At 39.0% G+C, this 19,626-nt stretch overlaps 1 protein-coding gene across 1 annotated transcript in view; it reads left to right on the top strand.

Annotated features, from left to right (window-relative positions):
* LOC149239026 (transferring glycosyl group transferase) overlaps positions 1 to 19,248 on the top strand; it is a 107,412-nt gene extending 88,164 nt beyond the window's left edge. The window contains exon 2 of the mRNA XM_089373293.1: positions 17,782 to 19,248. Within this exon, the coding sequence (XP_089229419.1) occupies positions 17,782 to 19,055 (1,274 nt within the window). The 3' untranslated portion in view covers positions 19,056 to 19,248. The remainder of the gene's footprint in view (positions 1 to 17,781) is intronic.
* Positions 19,249 to 19,626: the final 378 nt, after the last annotated feature.

Below are 19,626 nucleotides of genomic sequence, written 5' to 3'. Positions count from 1 at the left end.
CGCATGTTTGATCTTATAGATCCACTTGGAAGTTACCATAGATTTGTCTTCGAGCCTAGGTATGACCTCCCACACTCCATTCTTCATTATAGATTGATACTCTTCATTCATGGCATCTTTCCATTCCTGATGATTGACAACCTCTTCAAAAGTGGATGGTTTTGCTTCTATTAGTTTTGTCATGTATGCAACATACCCAAAATATCTTTTTGGTTTCTTGCTTTCTCTAAATGAGCCTTTCGCTGCCCCATGACCTTCTGCATCAAGTAGTGTAGATTTCAACCAATTAGGTCTTTTCCTTGTTTCTAGGATGACCACAGGTTGAATAGGTTCACTAGGACCTTCTTCTTCATGGTGAGATTCTACTTCTTCCTCAATAACTGGAAGTTCTTCATCATCAGAGTCTACGGGAAGTTCCTTTGATTTCTTGAATGCTATACTTTCATCAAATATGACATCTCGACTGACTTCTATGTGATGTCCTTCTTTTATGTAGATCCTATAGGCCTTAGATGAGTTGCTGTACCCAACAAATGTTCCCTTCATGCCTGATGGATCCAACTTCTTTCTTTTGTCCTTTGGTATATGGATATATATAGGACACCCAAAGATCTAAAGATGGTCTACAGATGGCTTCTTTTCAATAAACACTTCCCCCGAAGTTTTGTTGTCTAACGACTTGTGGGGACTTCGATTCTAAATGTAAACAACTGTCTTCGTGGCTTCACCCCACAGAAACTTAGGTAGATCTTGATCATGTAACATTGCTTTTACACTTTCTTCAATGTATCTATTCTTCCGTTCTACAACTCCAATTTGCTGGGGATTATATGGGATTATCAACTCCCTCTTAATCCCAGACTCCTTACAGAATGCTATAATATCCTCCATTATCAGATCTTAGTACCTTGATTCTTCTTTCTGTAAGGTTCTCCACTTCAGCTTTGAATTCTTGAAATTTTGTAAATACTTCATCCTTGGTTTTCATTAAGTAAACTCAGGTCTTTCTTGAATGATCATCTATAAATGTGACATAATATAGATGACCTCCAAGTGATTTAGGAGTCATAGGGCTACACACATCGGAGTGAATGACATCCAAGATTTATTTTGACTGTGAAGCACTGCTTCCAAATGATCTCTTGGTATTCTTACCCAATGCACATCCCTTACATACTCCTTCATGATCTTCTTTCAGTTTAGGTATTCCATCTACTATGGAACTTAGAGTTGGAAGGATTTTGAAATGTAGATGACCAAATCTTCTATGCCAGAGTTCACATGGGCTAATTTCAACGTGAACTAGGGCTTGGGCTAAAGGAGATATCAATTTGTAAAGTCTTCCTTCTCGAATGCCAATGACTTTAGCTTTTTCTATACTTGAGTCTTTACTCCATACAACAACCTTTCCATCAATGAAAGCTACTCTATCACCCTTATCTTCTAAGCTTGAAATGGAAAGTAAGTTCTTATGCAAACCTGGAACAAATAAAATGTTGTTGAGGTGGATGTTGCTTCCATTCTCCAGCTTTATAGAGGTCGATCCAATACCCCTTACGGGATAACTCTTGTTATCTCCAAGTTCCACTGAATAAGTGGATTTACCTTTTGATAAGGCCTTCAATTGTTTGGGATGGCCAGTCATGTGCCTTGATGCACTGCTATCAATTACCCAATTGTTTTCATCTTGGAATGTGCGAGAGAGAGCTGAGAAGAGACCTTCATCTTTTTCCTTGATTGATACCTTCTTTAAAGAAAATAAGAGACTCCATGTTTTCTTGATACATTTCTTGAGATGGCTTGCTATCTTGGAACACTTCTTGATGAACTTCTTCACTGTAGGTGAGGTCTTCATGATGCCCTTAGCTAACCTTAGCTCTGATTCCATGTTGAGAATTCAATAGGGCAATGGATATGTTAATTCTATTCAATTTGATAACTGTTTGTGTTATCTTTTTACTTATTAGCTTTGATCCCGAATATTATAATGTGAGAAACATCAAACAACTACCAAAACAATAAGAACAATGACATAATGTATAGGCTGCAAGCCAGGGCCAAAACCCCTCCTCTTGAGGGAAAACCCTTAAATCTCTTCTCTTATAGATATTTCAATTGACGAATACCATGACCTAATGACTCAGACCAATACCCTCCAAGATCAAGATCAACCTCTTGAGATAATGTGCAAGCTTTGTACTTGCCAAACCCATGTAAATCTCTTCCAGTTGCACCAACTCGGTCTCTTGCTGCAAGAACTTCAACCTCCGACTGTAGATCTGAAGTTTCGACTCCCCAACAACTGCTGCTGCCACACGTGGGAACTTAGATTCTTTTCCTAGAGCCTTCTTTTGTCCTTCTCTTGCCTTTCCTTGTGACTTAGGGCTAGAGAGATACCCTTAGTAGCCTTCACTTATTCTTCCCTTCCTTCGTTCCAAGATCGAACTAGATGAGACCCTTGCACAAAAACCCTATCTTCATCTAGCACGTGTGAGAGAGACAACTAGCCCAAAACACTTTGTCTTTTTTTGACCTCTTCTTCATCCTTCTTCGACATCTTCTTCGTCCTCTTCTTCGCATAGAATGAGAGATGAATGAGTAAGTCTTTGGAGGACGAGTTCCTCTCCTTATATAGGCTTCTTCAAGGGGTAGATGTGGCTCTAATCTTAGGCGGACTTGACAGCTTCTAGGCCGACTTGATCTTGGAGGGTATTCTGACACTTTAAAGACAAAAATAATTTTTCTTTACAAGTTACAATGTGCCCATTGGGGTCTTCAATATATGACAATGACTCTTTTGACTTCTAGACCTAGGACAAACCCTAGAAGCACTCAATGGGTGCTTGACCTATAAAATAAAAGAACTTGAGCATGAAACCCATGCTCCAATAATAACAATAATTTCTTTTCATTTTGTAATTTACAAAAGATACATTTCACACTTATGAAGACCAAACCTAGTTACATTTTTCAACACTCTTACCCTGAGCCCTAAAAGAATATTGGTCCCCTTCGACCACTCTTCTCTTCAATGCTTGTCCTATCCTCAAAGAGTGTCAGTACCTTTTCTTTCTTGGATTACATATCCTCAAGGAAACCACAAATGCTTATCCAATCCTTCACCATTCTCTCTTCATCACCTGAAGAAGAGAATGCACATGTGATGTGCAACATCACTCCCTCTCAACCAGAGAGGATATCCCTATTCCCCCTTGCCTAGGGAATCCTTGATCCTATCTAAGGAGACTCCTTTGCTTCCTTCTCAAGACTAGAGAAGATTCCAAACTTCCTTTCTATTTGGGAAGTCAACACCACAAGCCTTATAGCTTGTCTTTATAACAGTATCAACTACTAGTTCTCCATTGCTGCTTGACTCCCTCTTTTCTCCGCATTTCATTGTATTGAGCTTGTTTTTGTTCAAGGTATCATGGAGCCATCTTCATTCTTCAATCTTGTGACAGAATCTAGGTCATTTTGCTTGCTCATCACTTTCATCATAAATGAAGGCATTGCATTGAGCCTTTCCAAACTTCAAGCTGATCATAGCTTCCTCATGGAAGTGATCTTCTTTGACCTTCAAGTTATCTTCTCGCACTGCTACCTTTTAATCCCAAGATGGACACATCTTGACTTTGTAGTTGCCAGGTATTAGATGTTGAGCTTCACTCAACATTCTTCATACATTTCCATCCATATAGTTGAACTTGCCCCAATTGTCATTGTGTATTCCTTCAACATCCTTCCAGATAGCAAAATAATATGTTAACTAGATAATCAACAATAATTAAAGATAGACTTACCTCCTCATGATGATCTTCTCGTCCAGATATCAACATCCTTATTGTCCATCTCCACTTGAATCTTCCTTCATGCATCAGAGTGCCCAAGGATTGAACTTGATTACTGAGTTACAATTTTTTTCTTTTGGAAATTATATTGGATGTTACTCATCATTTTACATATTCTAGAAAAAGTCTTAATCTTTTATACATCCTTAAGTAAGTCAAATTCTTCCTTTTAAACATCATATAATGATACTAAGCATGTTACAAGATTCTACATGAATCTTATCCAAGAGTCACTTTTAATGTGCATTCTTATGCTTCTTATTCCATCATATAGCTATATATATCTCACAAAGAGCCTACATCTTGACCCATCCCCTTACCAATATTGTTTCCACATTACATGGAATGTATACTAACTTTGTCGTAGTGCTTTTCCCAAGAACCTTCCATAATGAAGGTTCTTCCTGGATGATGATCGACTTATAAGCAAGATGACTACCTATAACACAATTTCAGATAATGCCTGGATGATCAATATGCAAAATGGTCTATCTATCTATTCTTAAAGACTAGATGACTTCTGCAAAGCAATCTTAACCAAGTAGACTCTACATATGCTACTATCACATGCTTCTCTCTATGATGTTATGCAAAATCAAGACTCTTCTAAAGTAAACAACAATGCATGCTATCCTAAAGGAAAGACCAATTTTACCAAGAACCTGACAAACAAGATGCCTTCTTTAATAGTAAAGATCTTTTACTTCTTTCTTTGGCTTCTTCTTAGGTTCTCCTTGTTGAAAAATCTAGGGCATCAAGATTAGGTGATTTCTCTATAATGATCACTGCTTGTGAATGATTTTTACTTCAATAGGATCTTCTCTTTAGTTAGATTATTATAGTGTTCTTCTTCATCAAACAACTACCGAAGCATAAACAATAAAGAGACAAGAGACACAGAATATAGGTGATCATCCAGGGCCAAAACCTCTCCCAGTCGAGAGGAAAACCCATACGAATTCTTCTTCTTATAAAGACTTCAATTGACGAATACCAAGACCAAGACCCTTCACCTGTTTGACCTCTCCAAGACCAAGACACCAAGCTTCTTATTTTGACTCTATTTCTTAATAGTCAACTGCCTGCTTCTTCCTTCTGCCTCGACTACCCTTCAGATCTCGGCTTCCTTTTCTCTACTGTTAAGTTATGGTATGTTCTATGCTTAGAGCAGTTTACTTCTTTTTATTATTATTAGCAATCACATGTACATTAAGTAAAGTGCAGATAGAACATTAAACGATCAACAGAAAACAAGCCAAGACAAGAGACATAAGCTGTGGCGGCTAGCCAGGGATAAACCCCAATATGGGGAACCCTTTGATCAAATCTTCTTTTATCTTCAATAATTCAAGAGAGAGAAATAGTATAGAAATCTGATTTACATCAGCAGCAGCAAACCTTAGATCAGCCCTAAACTAGGGCAAACAATATCATGCAAACTGATCGTCAAATCGGCTTGATTCCTTCACCAAAAAATGCGGGCTTCTGAGGAGAGTTAGTTCCACCTACAATGCAGTTCTGAGAGAGAGAAAGATGGTCAACGCTGGTCAAACTTCCGATCTGCAGTTGCAGCCCTAAATCTACATCCTTCCTTCCACATGTGTGAGAGAAGACTCCCTTTCTGCGCAGTAGGAGAAGAGCCTCTTTTTTGCGCAGGAGAGAGAGAGAAAAAGAGATGTGATGAGAGGGTGTGTCCAAATGAGGAAAAGACCTTCTGTATTTATATACAAATGTTGATGATTGAATAGATGCGACTGTTGGGCTTCTGAGCCTACATGAGTTGCTGGTCGGCTTGATAATTATTCCATAATCAAAATAAATTCATATCTCCATAAATACTTATCGGAATCGGATGATCTTTAGATCAATCCTACACCTCTCGACGAGAGGAATCTAATAAAAATATTATCAGCCATGAATAATATGAACCACATGGAGTTTGGCTCTAGTTTCCAATTTTAACACTCCCTCTCAACTAGGGATACCTCCATCAGTAATTCGTCTGTCGGTCGCTACTATTCATCCATCAAATGCACTGCCTTGTACAGCTTGACCCTTGCTCTGCTCTGCTCTATTCTACCTGCTCTACTCTGTTCTGTTCTGCCCTGTTCTGATCTGCTATGCTTTGCTTTGCTCAAATGTGCTTTGTCCGAATTATGAAGAAGAAGAAATGATGGAGGATGTATCATACCATCCTCCACTGACTCAAAGTCAGTCTTAGAGTGTGTAACACTGGTCCCAGACTAGTCCTCAACCTACCCGAAGTCAGTGTCATAGTGGGTACAACTCCTACCACTGGTCCCAGACCAGTATCATTGATCCCAGATCAATGAAGGTCATCCTAGCATAGGGAGTACGGTAGATATAGGGATGCGTCCATCGGTACTACTATGGTCCCTATCCTCATTTCCTTGCTCATTGATCAGATGAGAGGTACTTCCCATGAGTCCCAGATTGCATGGGTAGGATGTCTCGACAGGAGAACTAATCAATCTTGTCCACAGGAGCGCGAATCATCCTGTCCCACAAGAGAGCGAATCATCTTGTCCACAATTGCCATGGAGAACACATCATCTAGGCCTCACAGGAGAACTAATCATCCTGCTACACAATCGTCATGGAGAACACATCATCCAGACCTCCCAGGAGAACTAATCATCCTGCTACACAATCGTCATGGAGAACACATCATCCAGACCTCACAGGAGAACTAATCATCCCACTACACAATCGTCATGGAGAACACATCATCCAGACCTCACAGGAGAACTAATCATCCTGCTACATAGTTGCCACGGGGTGTCATAGGGAAAGTTTTGATTCTTTTACCTTGTACACGTACACCACCAGGGGATGGTGAGTCACCCTGTGGTCATATGTCACTCCAAGAAGTACCCCGCACCCCCCCGAAGCTCCAAGAGCTCCATACATCATACAGGACCCTCATCAGAGGGTTTTTGAACGACACCAAGTCGTTCTCGGAAAGTAAAAAATTTGACCTTTCCTAGGGGCTTTGTCAGAATGTTGGCGACTTGTTCATCTGTATCGATATGCTAGAGCCTTATAGCTCCCCGCTGCACCATATCTCGGATATAGTGGTACTTGATATCAATATGCTTGGAGCAGTTATGAAATACGAGATTTTCTGACAAACAAATCCCACTCTGGTTGTCACATAGGATCATAGTGGTATCCAATGTAAATCCAAACAGCTCACTGAAGAGCTTTCGTAACCAGACTGCCTCACAGGTGGCTATGCTAGCAGCAATATATTCTGCCTCGGCGGTGCTCAAAGCCACCGACTTCTGCTTCCTGCTCATCCAGGATATCGAAGCAAATCCCAAGTAGAAGCAGCGCCCGGAAGTGCTCTTACGATCCACTACACTGCCTACCCAGTCAGCATTAGTGTATCCAAGTAGTCTCACATCTCGTGCAGTGTATCTTACCTCATAAGTAATTGTGCCATGGAGATATCTCAACAGATTCTTGGCACCAATCTAATGTATATGGTGAGGTTCAACCATATGTTGACTTAACGTGTTGATTGCGAAGCATATATCTGGACGAGAGTTCACTAAGAACATTAATGCTCTGACGAGTTGACGATACTCAGTGGCATTTCGTAAAACAGGTCCAGCAGCGGTACCGCTTAACTTCTTAAAGTCAAGCTCCATCGGGGTAGTTATAGGCTTGCAGTCCACCATACTGAATCTTTCCAATATCTTCACCACATATTTTCCTTAAGATAGGAAAATTTCCCTTGGCTTCTGCCAGACTTCAAGTCCTAGGAAATAGTGCATCAGTCCTAAATCCTTCATTTCAAATTCAGAGGCCAACTCCCTCTTACATTTGTGAATGAGAGGGTCTGCACCTGTTAGAAAGAGGTCATCCACATACAACACCAGTATGAGAGGTTTGTCATCTTCAACCTTAAAGTAAAGGTTAGGATCGGCTTCACTCCTAGTGAATCTCAGCTTCATCAAGTAGCTATCGATCCTCTCATACCATGGTCGGGGTGCTTGCTTCAGCCCATAGAGAGTCTTCTTCAACCTGCATACATGAGATTTTCGATCATAAATCTCAAATCCTTCGGGTTGCTCCACGTAGACCTCTTCTTTGATTGAACCATGCAAGAACGCAGTCTTGACATCCATCTGATGTAGGTTCCATCCTTGTGAAGCTGCAAGGGCTATGATCGAGCGGATGGTGGTATATCTGGCAACAGGTGCAAATATCTCGTCATAGTCTATACCTTCCTTCTGGGAGAAGCCACGAGCGACAAAACGAGCCTTATACTTTTCCGTACTTCCATTTGCTGCATGCTTTATCTTGTAAAGCCATTTAGAAGTGACAACTGTCTTGTCTTGGGGTTTGGGAACTACTTCCCAGACATCATTCTTCATAATAGACTCATATTCTTCGGTCATAGCATCCTTCCATACTTGATGCTTGACGACATCTGAGAATGATGAAGGCTCATTTTGTATGATCGTGCTCATGATGGTCAGGTATCCTTGATACCTGTTAGGTTTCTTACTTTCACGGAAGGTTCCTTGGGGTGCAGTGCGTCCTTCAGCATCATCGAGTAGCCCCCTAAGCCAAGAGGGCCTCTTCCTAGAAGAGGAAGGCTCAAGTGGATCAATAGGATCCATGGGTTCATCCACATCGAGCATTGTTACATCATCTTTTTCTTTTGGTTCCCTGGTGTTAGCTTCTTGAGAGCTCCTTAAAATAGGAAGATTGTTCACCTTGCTGAGAGCTATATCTTCGTCAAAGGTGACATCATGACTAATCACGACTTCCCTTTGACCAGCTACAGAGATTCTATAGCCCTTAGTATTTTCACTATAGCCCACGAAGATTCCTTTCTTTCTAGATGCACCCAATTTATTCCTTTTCTCTTTCGGCACATGAAAATATACAGGGCTTCCAAAAATTCTAAAATGAGATATGTCAGGTTTCTTACCGGTGAACATTTCTTCAGGAGTCTTGGAACCCAATGCTTGATGAGGGCATCGGTTTTGTACATATACGGTGGTGTTTGCAGCTTCGGCCCATAGAAACTTCGGAAGTCTTTGATCATGGAGCATGGCACGGACAACTTCCACAATCGTACGGTTCTTCCTTTCCGCCACACCATTCTGTTTAGGAGTATATGGTGTAGTAGTCTCCCTCTTAATGCCAGCCTCTTTACAAAAGTCATGAAACTCGTTAGATTCATATTCAGTCCCATTATCAGTCCTTAAGATCTTGATCTTCTTTTCAGTTTGATTCTCAATCAAGGCTTGAGATGTGTCACAAGACATGACACCTAGCGGACTTCCTCTGACCTGATACAATGAATCAACTCGAAACCCAAGAGTAAAGGCATCTTTAACATTGTTTTTCCATACACGTACCTTGCCATCACTGAAGGTGACCTTGTAGCCTTTGTCTTCCATTGCCGAGATGGACAAAAGGTTCTTTTTGAGGTCAGGTACATATAATACATCCTGTAAGTGGATCGTATTACCTTGATTCAATTTAAGAAAGACATTTCGTACACCTTTCACGGGATATTTCATATTATCTCCAAGGACAATTTCCAGGTTAGTTTCTTTTTCTATCAGATTATGGAGAACTTCTTTGTAACCAGTGAAGTATCTTGAGGCACCACTATCAATAAGGCAATTTCCTAGCGAGTCCGAAGGAGTAGAGGTAGATAGAGTAGTTGGTAGATAGAGTAGTTGGTAGATAATATTCATCCTGTTTATTGTCAACAGTGTTAGATTCATATCTGGAATTTCTAGCCTTCTTGAATGGTTGTCCTCTTCCTTGATGTCCAACACTCCTTTTACCTCTGCTATTAGATTTGCCATTCCTTTGATTGCCATGAGAGGGATTTTGATCGTCGTCCTGGTGAGAGTTCCTTCTATCAGGGCATTCCCTTGCATAGTGACCTACTTTATTGCAAATGTAACATTGTCCTTTTCTTCCACCCTTAGGTCCAACGTCTCTTTTTGATTTAGTCCCAGAATTATTTCTTTTCTTAGCATGAGAAGAAAAGGCAGCAGGAGGACCTTTAGGCATGGGCATTTCTTGCTCTTCTATCCTTGTTTTTTCTTGAATGCATCTTGCCATTAATTCCTCGAAACTAGGAATTATGTTATTGCTGAGAAGAGTAGTCCTGAACACGTACCATTCGGATGGTAATCCTCCAAGGGTTGAGAGTGCCATTTCCCTATCAGTAATAATTTCTCCAATAGATAGGAGATCGTTCTTGATCTTGGTGATTCTTAAGAAACATGCTTGCATGCTCTCATCTTTGCCCTTCTTAATTTCCTTCAGCTAATTTCTAAGAAACAAAACTTGATTTGCATCATTAACTTTAAATAAACTCACCAGTTTATCGTAGATTTCCTTGGAGGTGTTCAGGTCGGAGATGTAGGCCACCAAGCACTTGTCGATAGAGTCCCGGATGATCTTCTTTGTTTTGAATTCACCGGTTTTCCATTTGTTCCTGGCAGTAGCGGGTGCATTTGATGGAGGCTCAACAATATTGCTTCTCACATGGTCCAACACTCCTTGATCTTCTAAGGTTAAATCGAGAGACATCTTCCATCGGTGATAGTCAGACTTCTCACGGAGCTTGTCTTCGACAGGGAAGAGTGTTGAGGACCCCATAGTTCTTTTAGGATAGCCTTGCCAATCTTCTCTTCGGTGATTGCTCTTGCTCTTGCTCGGGCTTTGTCTTCACCTCAGCTCCGATACCATGGTAAGTTATGGTATGTTCTATGCTTAGAGCAGTTTACTTCTTTTTATTATTATTAGCAATCACATGTACATTAAGTAAAGTGCAGATAGAACATTAAACGATCAACAGAAAAAAAGCCAAGACAAGAGACACAAGATGTGGTGGCTAGCCAGGGACAAACCCCAATATGGGGAAACCCTTTGATCAAATCTTCTTTTATCTTCAATAAGTCAGCAGAGAGAAATAGTACAAAAATCTGATTCACATCAGCAGCAGCAAACCCTAGATCAACCCTAAACTAGGGCAGACAATATCTTGCAAACCGACTGTCGGATCGGCTTGATTCCTTCACCAAAAAATTCGGCCTTTTGAGGAGAGCTAGTTCCACCTACAACGCAGTTTTGAGAGGGAGAAAGATGGTCAACGCTGATCAAACTTCTGATCTGCAGTTGCAGCCCTAAATCTGCGTCCTTCCTTCCACACGTGTGAGAGAAGAGTCCCTTTCTGCGCAGTAGGAGAAGAGCCTCTTTTCTGCGCAGGAGAGAGAGAGAGGTGATGAGAGAGTGTGTCCAAATGAGGAAAAGACCTCCTGTATTTATATACAAATGTTGATGAATGAATAGATACGACTGTTGGGCTTTTGAGCCTACATGAGTTGCTGGTCGGCTTGATAATTATTCCATAATCAAAATAAATTCATATCTCCATAAATACTTATTGGAATCAGAGGATCTTTAGATCAATCCTACACCTCTCGACGAGAGGAATCTAATGAAAATATTATCAGCCATGAATAAGATGACCCACATGGAGTTTGGCCCTAGTTGCCAATTTTAACATCTACTTCATACCTGCAACTTTTCGGCCCTAATTTAGAAACCCTAGTTGCAACACTTGGAAAATGTTACTTTCTAAATATTGTCCTTGACTCCTTGCTTGACTCAGCATCCCTTTTGACGTGACCTTCTCCCAATTCGGTTACCCAAGATGACTAAAATGCTTTGGTCCTTTTTCCTGCAGTAGACAATCTTGCAATCTCACAGTGTGGAGAGATTAGCCCTAAAACATAGCCAAAAAATTACTCGGCTTCTTGTTCTTTCTTCAACGCTTGGATGGAGGCTCTTCTTGTGATCTTTGCACCTTTCCCTACTTCAAATTGCTTGACCGAATTGCTTATCTTCAAATGGAGGTTGAGCTGCCTATTTATAGTGGTTTGCCCATGAGAAAGAAGCCGACTTGCTAGTTTTCTAGACCGGCATGTCATTTGGAGTGGCATCATTATTTCATTTAAGGCCGACTTGATGGAGATGCTTGAGCTTGGTCTTGGAGGGTCTCTTTGACTCTTTCAATGACTCACATATATTTGTAACATGCCCAAGAAGGGTCCTTCATACATGACATTGATTCAATTTGACTTTATGACCAATCCTAAGGGCTCAATAAATTCCTTGCTCATGAAACCCATGAGACAAGCATTACAATAATATTTTTATTTTTCTTATTTACATTAAATACATAAAATCACAATTACGCATTTCATTATGAACACCGAACCTAGTTACACTTTTCAACACTCCTAGGACCTACTTCCTTAGCTATGTGAGCCTTGCTTCTTTCCTTTCTCTTGTTGTTCTGTTGGCTTGGACAGTCCCTTTTATAGTGTCCATATTCATTGCACTTAAAGCATTGAACCTTGGACATATCTTTCTTCTTGGACTTCCCGAACTTTCCTTTCTTTAGCTTCTTGACTCGAGCTAGAAAGGCTTGAGACTACTCATCTGATCCAATGTCATCTTTTACCTTGATCCTTGATTCTTCCAAAATGCATTGTGCCCACAACTCATCAAAGGGAGTTGAATCTTTCTTAGAGTAGATGCTTGTTGCAAAGTTGCTCCATTCAGGTGGCAATGCATTTAATACACAGATGGTCATTTCCGAATCAAAAATTGTCTCTCCAAGCTCCTGCAAGTGATCTCTTAATTGAGGGATCTTCATTAGAAAGGATGCCATGTCCTCATTCTTTGATTTCTTCATCTTGTATAGTTTATTCCGCAAATGCATCTTTTGTCTTGATGTACTTACAGAGTACAAGTTCACTAGCTTGTCATACATAGCCTTGGAAGTTTTCAAATTTGCAACAAATGGAACAAGAGGATCCTTGATGGATTCAACTATGATCCTTTGAGCTCTTACTTCCCCTTTCTTGTACTTTGCTAGTTCTTGAGTCTTGTCTTTGCTAGGTTCAGTAATTTCCCCAGTTACATATTCCATTACCTCATGTTCTATAAGTGTCAGGTCAATCCTTTTCTTCCATGCAAGATAATTTGATGCTCCAACGAGCTTATTGCTTTCCTCGCAGAAAGAACCCATATGACTAGTAGATTCAGGCATAAAGTAATAATATGATGTCTTCAACCTTTGTTGATTCCTTCAAGACCTTTCAAGAAACATCAATAATGTTCCTGGAAGATGTTCCCTCGGATTCCTTCAACAACAAATTTCAAGATGAATGATACCAAGATCCTTTTGATGCTTCCTTCAAAGATTTCTTTCAATGAGCCTTTAAATAGATCTCCTTCTCTCAAGAGACAACCTTTCTTGTAGTCTTCCTCTCAAGCCTTCCTTTGATGAGAGCTTGATGTAGTCTTGATCTTCTTCAATGTAGAAACCCTCCTTCCAGATCAATAGGTCTTCTACTTCTTTTCTTCCACAAATGATTCCCTTTGACAAGCAAACCCTTCTTTTTGTCCACAAGATGGTCCTTCCTGTTGCCTTCTTGTTCACCCAAGCTTTGGTACCATGTTGGAAAATGGAAAGTGGCAGCTTATTATATCAATTTTCCTTAACCTTAATATTTGCTTGTGAACTTAATTAATTTTCTTCTGTTATTTAGTTAGATCTTTTGGTCAAACAGATATCAAGAACGAAACAGTAACAATAGAGGACACAAAAATTAGGCTCTCAGCCAGGGCAAAACCCCTCCAAGGGGAAAAATCGGAAAGCTCTTCTCTTCTTATAAAATCTACCTCAAATGAGACACAAGCCCAAGTCCTAGACCAAGTCCTCTTCCAAGTACGAAGTCAACTTTTCTAGCAAGTCCTTCCTCATTCTTGCTCCAACCAACTTCAAAATTGCAACTTCGACCTGCTAGCTTCAATAATGCAACTCTTTTGCAACTTCGATGATGCAACAGTTGCACAATAACCCTAAGAAAGTTCTTCCTGCAATCCTTGTTGAGCAAAACAAGTCTTCCCAAGGTCAATGAGGTCCAAGCAGACTACTCACTCTTCTTGCAACCTGATGTTGCACTTGCAACTTGAATCTGCAATTTCAGCCCTACTATGAAGCTACAAAAACCCTAGATTTCACACGTGTGAGAGAGATGGAGCCCAAAAAAAGAAATTTTGCTTCCTCCTTGGATTCCTTTTGCCTTCTAGACTTTCGCTCTTCCTTTTTCCAGCTTCCCCGCTATAGATCGAATTCTTTCTTAAGAGATCGAACTTCTTGGCGAGTGAGTTCTAAATGAGGTTGAACTGCTCCTTTATATAGCCTTTTCGGGGGTCGAATTCCTTCCTTTAGGCCGACTTGAAGCCGCCAGGGCTAATTTGTACTTTTGGAGTTTCCAGGACTTTCTAGACTCAAATAAATTCTTTTTCCAATTACACTTTGCTTGGAATGGTCTTATAAATACGATGTTGACTCCTTTGACTCATGGCAATAAATCCTAAGACCTAACAAACCTTAGAAGCATGAAGAACATGCTTTTACCTAGAAGACCATCAATAATGGGCATGAAACTCATGCTTTAAGAATAATAAATTTTTCTTTTCTTCTTTTGTTTGTTACATAGGATACATATTGAAATGAGTACAACAATTATGAAGACCAAAACTAGTTACATTTTCAATGTATTGACACCTATTTATGTTTTTTGAGTGGTCAAATTACAGTCTCACCATTGAAAAGTTGGATGCCCTTTGTGATTTTAGAGTGTTTGATGCTATATGATCGGGTGTGATTCATCATTTGATTTAAAAATTATCCTCTACTACTAAGAATTATCATGTACTTGTTGAATGCTTTCAACATTAATGATCATAGAAAATTTTCCCCATGTTAAAACTGAATCAACCAAAATTTGTCAATATATTTCCACCATTATTGATTACAACTTTCTCAAAAAAGTACCAATTTAGATTATTTGCACAATTTGTACATTTAGCAAAAATGTATCTAATTAGTCAAGGCCTTCGCCATTTGAGCAAAAGTATAAAAGATATAATTCAATACAATATAATACAATTCAATAGAATTAGTTCACTCGTAGTAACAAAAAGATAGGCCGAAAGGCAACATTTTAGCCAGCCTACCAACCATAAATGGCAGAACCCTTAACAGATAATTAAAAAAAACATGATTAAAACCCTGCTAAATAGGTGAGTCCACAAGCTAAAACTATCTCGATTTTTTAAACCATCCATCTTTAGATATATTTTTGTTCTCTTGTGAAGTGGCAAAAATTCTAGATTCTTTAGCTCCATAATACCCATCTCATTCTTCTTCAACATAATTATTCATGTGTCCTTTTCTTCTTTAATTGTGATAAATCAAACTTCTTTTTCCTACAATTGTTTTCTTTGTTGGAAAATGCAATGTGGCAACAATTAATTCAGATTTTCCCTAACCTTAATAATTGCTTATGAACTTTATTTATCTTCTTGTGTTTTTTAATTTGATCTTCTTCATCAAACAATTATCAAGAGCAAAATAATAAAGATAGTGGATACAAAACTAGGCTCCAAGCCAGGGCAAAACCCCTCAAAGGGGAAAGCCCATAAAATCTCTTCTCTTATAGAATCTGCTTCAAATGAGACAATCAAGACCCAAACCCTAAACCAAGTCCTCCTCAAAGTGCCAAGTCAACCCTTCAAGAAGTCCAACTAGAGAGATATGATCAACAAGGCTCAATCTTGCTTCAACCAACTTCCAGCTTCAACTTCGTCCCCAAATTTGACCTTGCAACTTTGATGTTGTAGCTGTTGCAGAAACCCTAATTCAACTCTTCAAGAGATATTTCTTTGAGCAAGACAGATCCTTCCAAGGTCAACGAGGTCAAAACAAAGTATTTGCTCTTCTAGCAACTTGATATTGCAACTCGATCTCCTGCAATTCGGACCTGCAATTTCGTCTTTACTTGAAGCTGCAAAAACCTTATTTTTTCGCACATGTGAGAGAGATAGAGCCCAAAAACAAACGTTTCTTCTTATTATTGGATTCTCCTTGCCTTCTAGACCTTCTCTCTTCTTTTCTTGCTTCTCCCAATGTTAGATCGAACTTCTTCTTGAGAGATTGAACTTGTGAGTGAGTGAGTGCCAAATGAGGTCAAAATTTGCTTCTATTTATTCCCTTCCTTTAGGCCAACTTGTAGCTGCCAGGGCCAACTTGTACTTTGGAGGTTTCCAGGACCTTCTAGACTCAAAATAAATTCTTTTACAAGTTACATCTTGCCTGGAAGGGTCTTATAAACATGATGTTGACTCTCTTGATTCATGACAATATATCCTATGACCTAACAAACTCTAGAAGCATGAAGAACATGCTTTTACCTAGAAGACCATCAATAAAGAGCATGAAGCCCATGCTTTAAAATAATAACTTTTTCTTTTCTTCATTTGTTTGTTACATAAGATACATATTGGAATGGGTACAATAACAATTATGAAGACTGAAACTAGTTACATTTCCAACATTCTTAATGGCTAGGTTTACCACAGTAAAAGCACTTGCCTTTACTTGAGTTGGGCTTGTCTTTTTTTTGAATCTTTGTGCTTGGTGTTTCCATGTCTTAAACTTTCGTTTTTGACAAATCGCTGGCCAAGGCTTTGTTTTTCTTTGCCCTTTTGCTTTGCTTCAAAAGAATGCTCAAAATTATCGTCTTCATCATCAATCTTGTTCCTTTATTCCTACCAAAGCAACCCTTATAGTTTATCAAATGTTAAAGTTTCAGTTCTTGTTGATAGATTGACACTTGTAATAAAGACTTGGAAATCCCAAGTCAATAATTGAGACTTATAGAGATTAAATCCCCAGTTTCAATGGTCTCACCCACACTCGTTGATTGATATCTCATACTTTTGAGTTTGATGAGGTGATCTATAACTGAGTCACCTTCAAGTTTCAACCTCTCTCAAACTCTACAACTGGTTTCTCAAATGGAGAATCCTGATTGCATTGTCAGTCTCTTACAAGGCTTTTAGCATGTCCTAAGCTGCTTGATAGGTTCTTGCATCCTACACATGTGGAAAGATATTGTTTGTAACTTCAATGCTAAGTTACTGGATCCGACACTCTGTGGTCCAGGATCCATGGATCCACGAATAACGAATCTGAATTGGTTAATGGGACAGTAATGTACATCATAATATTTCTATTTGCATTGGCACTGGGGACAGGACTTCATGCTCCATTTTAATAAATTCAGAGCTAATTAAGCAGGACTTTGGACAGTACAAAATATCATGATCTAAGCACTTAGCAAAGAGACCAACATGGTGGAAATGCCAACGTACCTAGCAACAGATTATTTCAACCTATTTTAAGAACTTTAGCCATATCAAATGAACTAGAATGATAAAAATAAATGATGCATGGTTATTTTCATTGCCTTTTGAGATTAGGTGAGTAATTAAAGGTGCATAGGCATTTTAGGGATTGAAAGTTTAGTAAATGATTGAAATAGATCATGAGATATTCTATGATATTTCTTGTGAAGGCGCAGATTGTGCCTGTGTGATATTTTGGATTCTATCCTAATATTTTTGTCTACATTATGCATATGAAATTTGAATAATATGATGTATGTCTAATCTGCCAATAAATGTATAATGCCATCTGGATATGTTTTACTGTATGCATAACCATTGACTAATAGTGGACCAAGGCTTGGGTAACCTAATAGCTTCAAAGCACAAGAACCTTCGTCTTTCAACTTTCATACTGCATTTTAATCATTCTCTCAGCTACCTATTATGTCATTACTCCAATGATACCATTTTCACGAATTCTGTGCAGGCCCTATAATTTGAATGTAATTTGGTCATTCCTTGCTTTATGTAGTTGTCCCTTTGTTTCTTTATGCCTCGTTTTTGGCTGCATATTATTAAATTGACTAATACTCAGACTTTCTGTTGTTGCAACCAGGTAAGCATGGGAACAAATTAAAGGTGGATAATGATACTCGGCTATTTTTGTATCAGATGGTTGGCACTTGGGGCCAGCTTCTCTTCCCAAAGCCTTGGAAAGAGTTCCGCATTTGGTATGATATGCATAAAAGCAAGGGGATTAAGCCCATTTTAGAAGGTATGATCACAACAGGTTGGTACAGGAGAAAGAGGGAGAAGATCTGGACACCTTGGTTCATTAAATTTATTCATGCACGTGGCTACTACAATATCTACACTAACTTTTTGCTTGACAGGGCATTGAGCATCTCTTATAGAGATGCCGGTGTAAATTATGGAAAGAATATTGGGCCTGATTCTCATTTAATGAATTCAAGTGATATATTGGACTTTGACCTATGGGAGATGAAACCCTTGAAGCTTATGGACTGGTATGACTTCTGCTTTCAGAAAGTGCTTCCTTATAGATATGTAAAAAGGCTTGATCAACTAGAGCCAGTTCTATCATCGGTTCATAAGCAGAAAACAGTAGTTCTTGTCAATTTATTTGGAGTACCAGATGCAATTGTAAGAAACCTTTTGTGTCAGTTCCAAAAGCTAGGCATTCGAAGTTATATTCTCCTGGGAGGAAAATCAACTTTGTTAGATGACTTGTCTAGGAGGGGGCATGCAGTCATAGATGCAAATCAACTGATTGATGATATGGCTACAGTGGGTATAATGGATCATCGAGTGTCTAGAGCCAAGGAGATGAGGGAGGCTCTAGCTACTACATACATAATGAATAAGTCACTTCAGTTAGGATACAGCATCTGGCTAACAAGAGCAAATACATTTCCCATAGAAGACCTATTTTCTATATCAAGTGACATAAAAAACGATGTGCTAATTTTGGAGACAAAGCAACATCTGAGGACAGAGGTTTTGTACTTCAGGAGTTCAGTATCAACAATAAAGTTATGGAATAAAGTTTTTGCAGGATTGATGTCAAAAGCACAGTCTTCTGTTGTTGATGATCTTTCCAAAGTCGAGCATATTTTAGCTTTTCAACTGAGGTCATCCATTATAGGAGTCGGTTTTAAGATGAAGTCAATTGACGCAAGTATAATGATGCAAGTTGGAAGCAGTGCAATTAATCCTGGTAATGCAACATCTACCCAACCAATAGTAAAGATTCTATTTTGGCCTTCAAATAAAGATGCCGATTATGTAAAGAAACATTTGAAAGACCGAAACTTGTGGATGGTGGATGATGAGCTTGCTTGCACGTCTATAGTTTGCCATCGGTTGTAAAATCAAACTAAATTTTGGTTCAGAAACATAGTTGTTTGGACATAGCATTCATGAGAATGAACTGGATGATGTACATTTTGCTACAGCCATGCAAGTAAAGAAGCTGTTGTTTGATTTGTACAGTCATACTCCTGAATTTTGGCCATTTCATTTCATATTAAATATGTGAAAGTTCAGTCACTTTTGTCTGGCAGTATTCTTCTAACCGCATAGAATATTGCTTGATTCCTTTTCCTTATTGTGTTTGTCATATTGAATGGAAAACATTCTTTATTCTATGTTATGAACTTTATGCCACTAATTGTTACTGAAGTGCAATATAGATAGGATGTCTAGATTTATAACTGCCCTTCACTAAATTAATTAGCTCTTGGTATGAAAATGTAGCTTGGTACTTTGAAGTTTGAATCAAGCCTTCCAAAATAGTATCTGTTAGCAAAAAAATAATTCATGTGGAGTTGCATTACTTCCACTTCATGGGCCCCATTTTTGTTGGTGGATAAAATCATTCTGACAGTGTTGAGATACTAATCTAGGGAGAGTTGTGAAGTGTGGCATTTTTGTTGATTGT

Source organism: Pinus tabuliformis, chromosome 8 (genome assembly GCF_031772625.1).
Source record: "Pinus tabuliformis cultivar Carrire ecotype Pingquan chromosome 8, CPIR1, whole genome shotgun sequence".
In the NCBI taxonomy this organism is placed as follows: Eukaryota; Viridiplantae; Streptophyta; class Pinopsida; order Pinales; family Pinaceae; genus Pinus; species Pinus tabuliformis.
The sequence above is the reverse complement of the archived record's forward strand: the minus strand, read 5'-3'. Positions and strand labels throughout refer to the sequence as shown.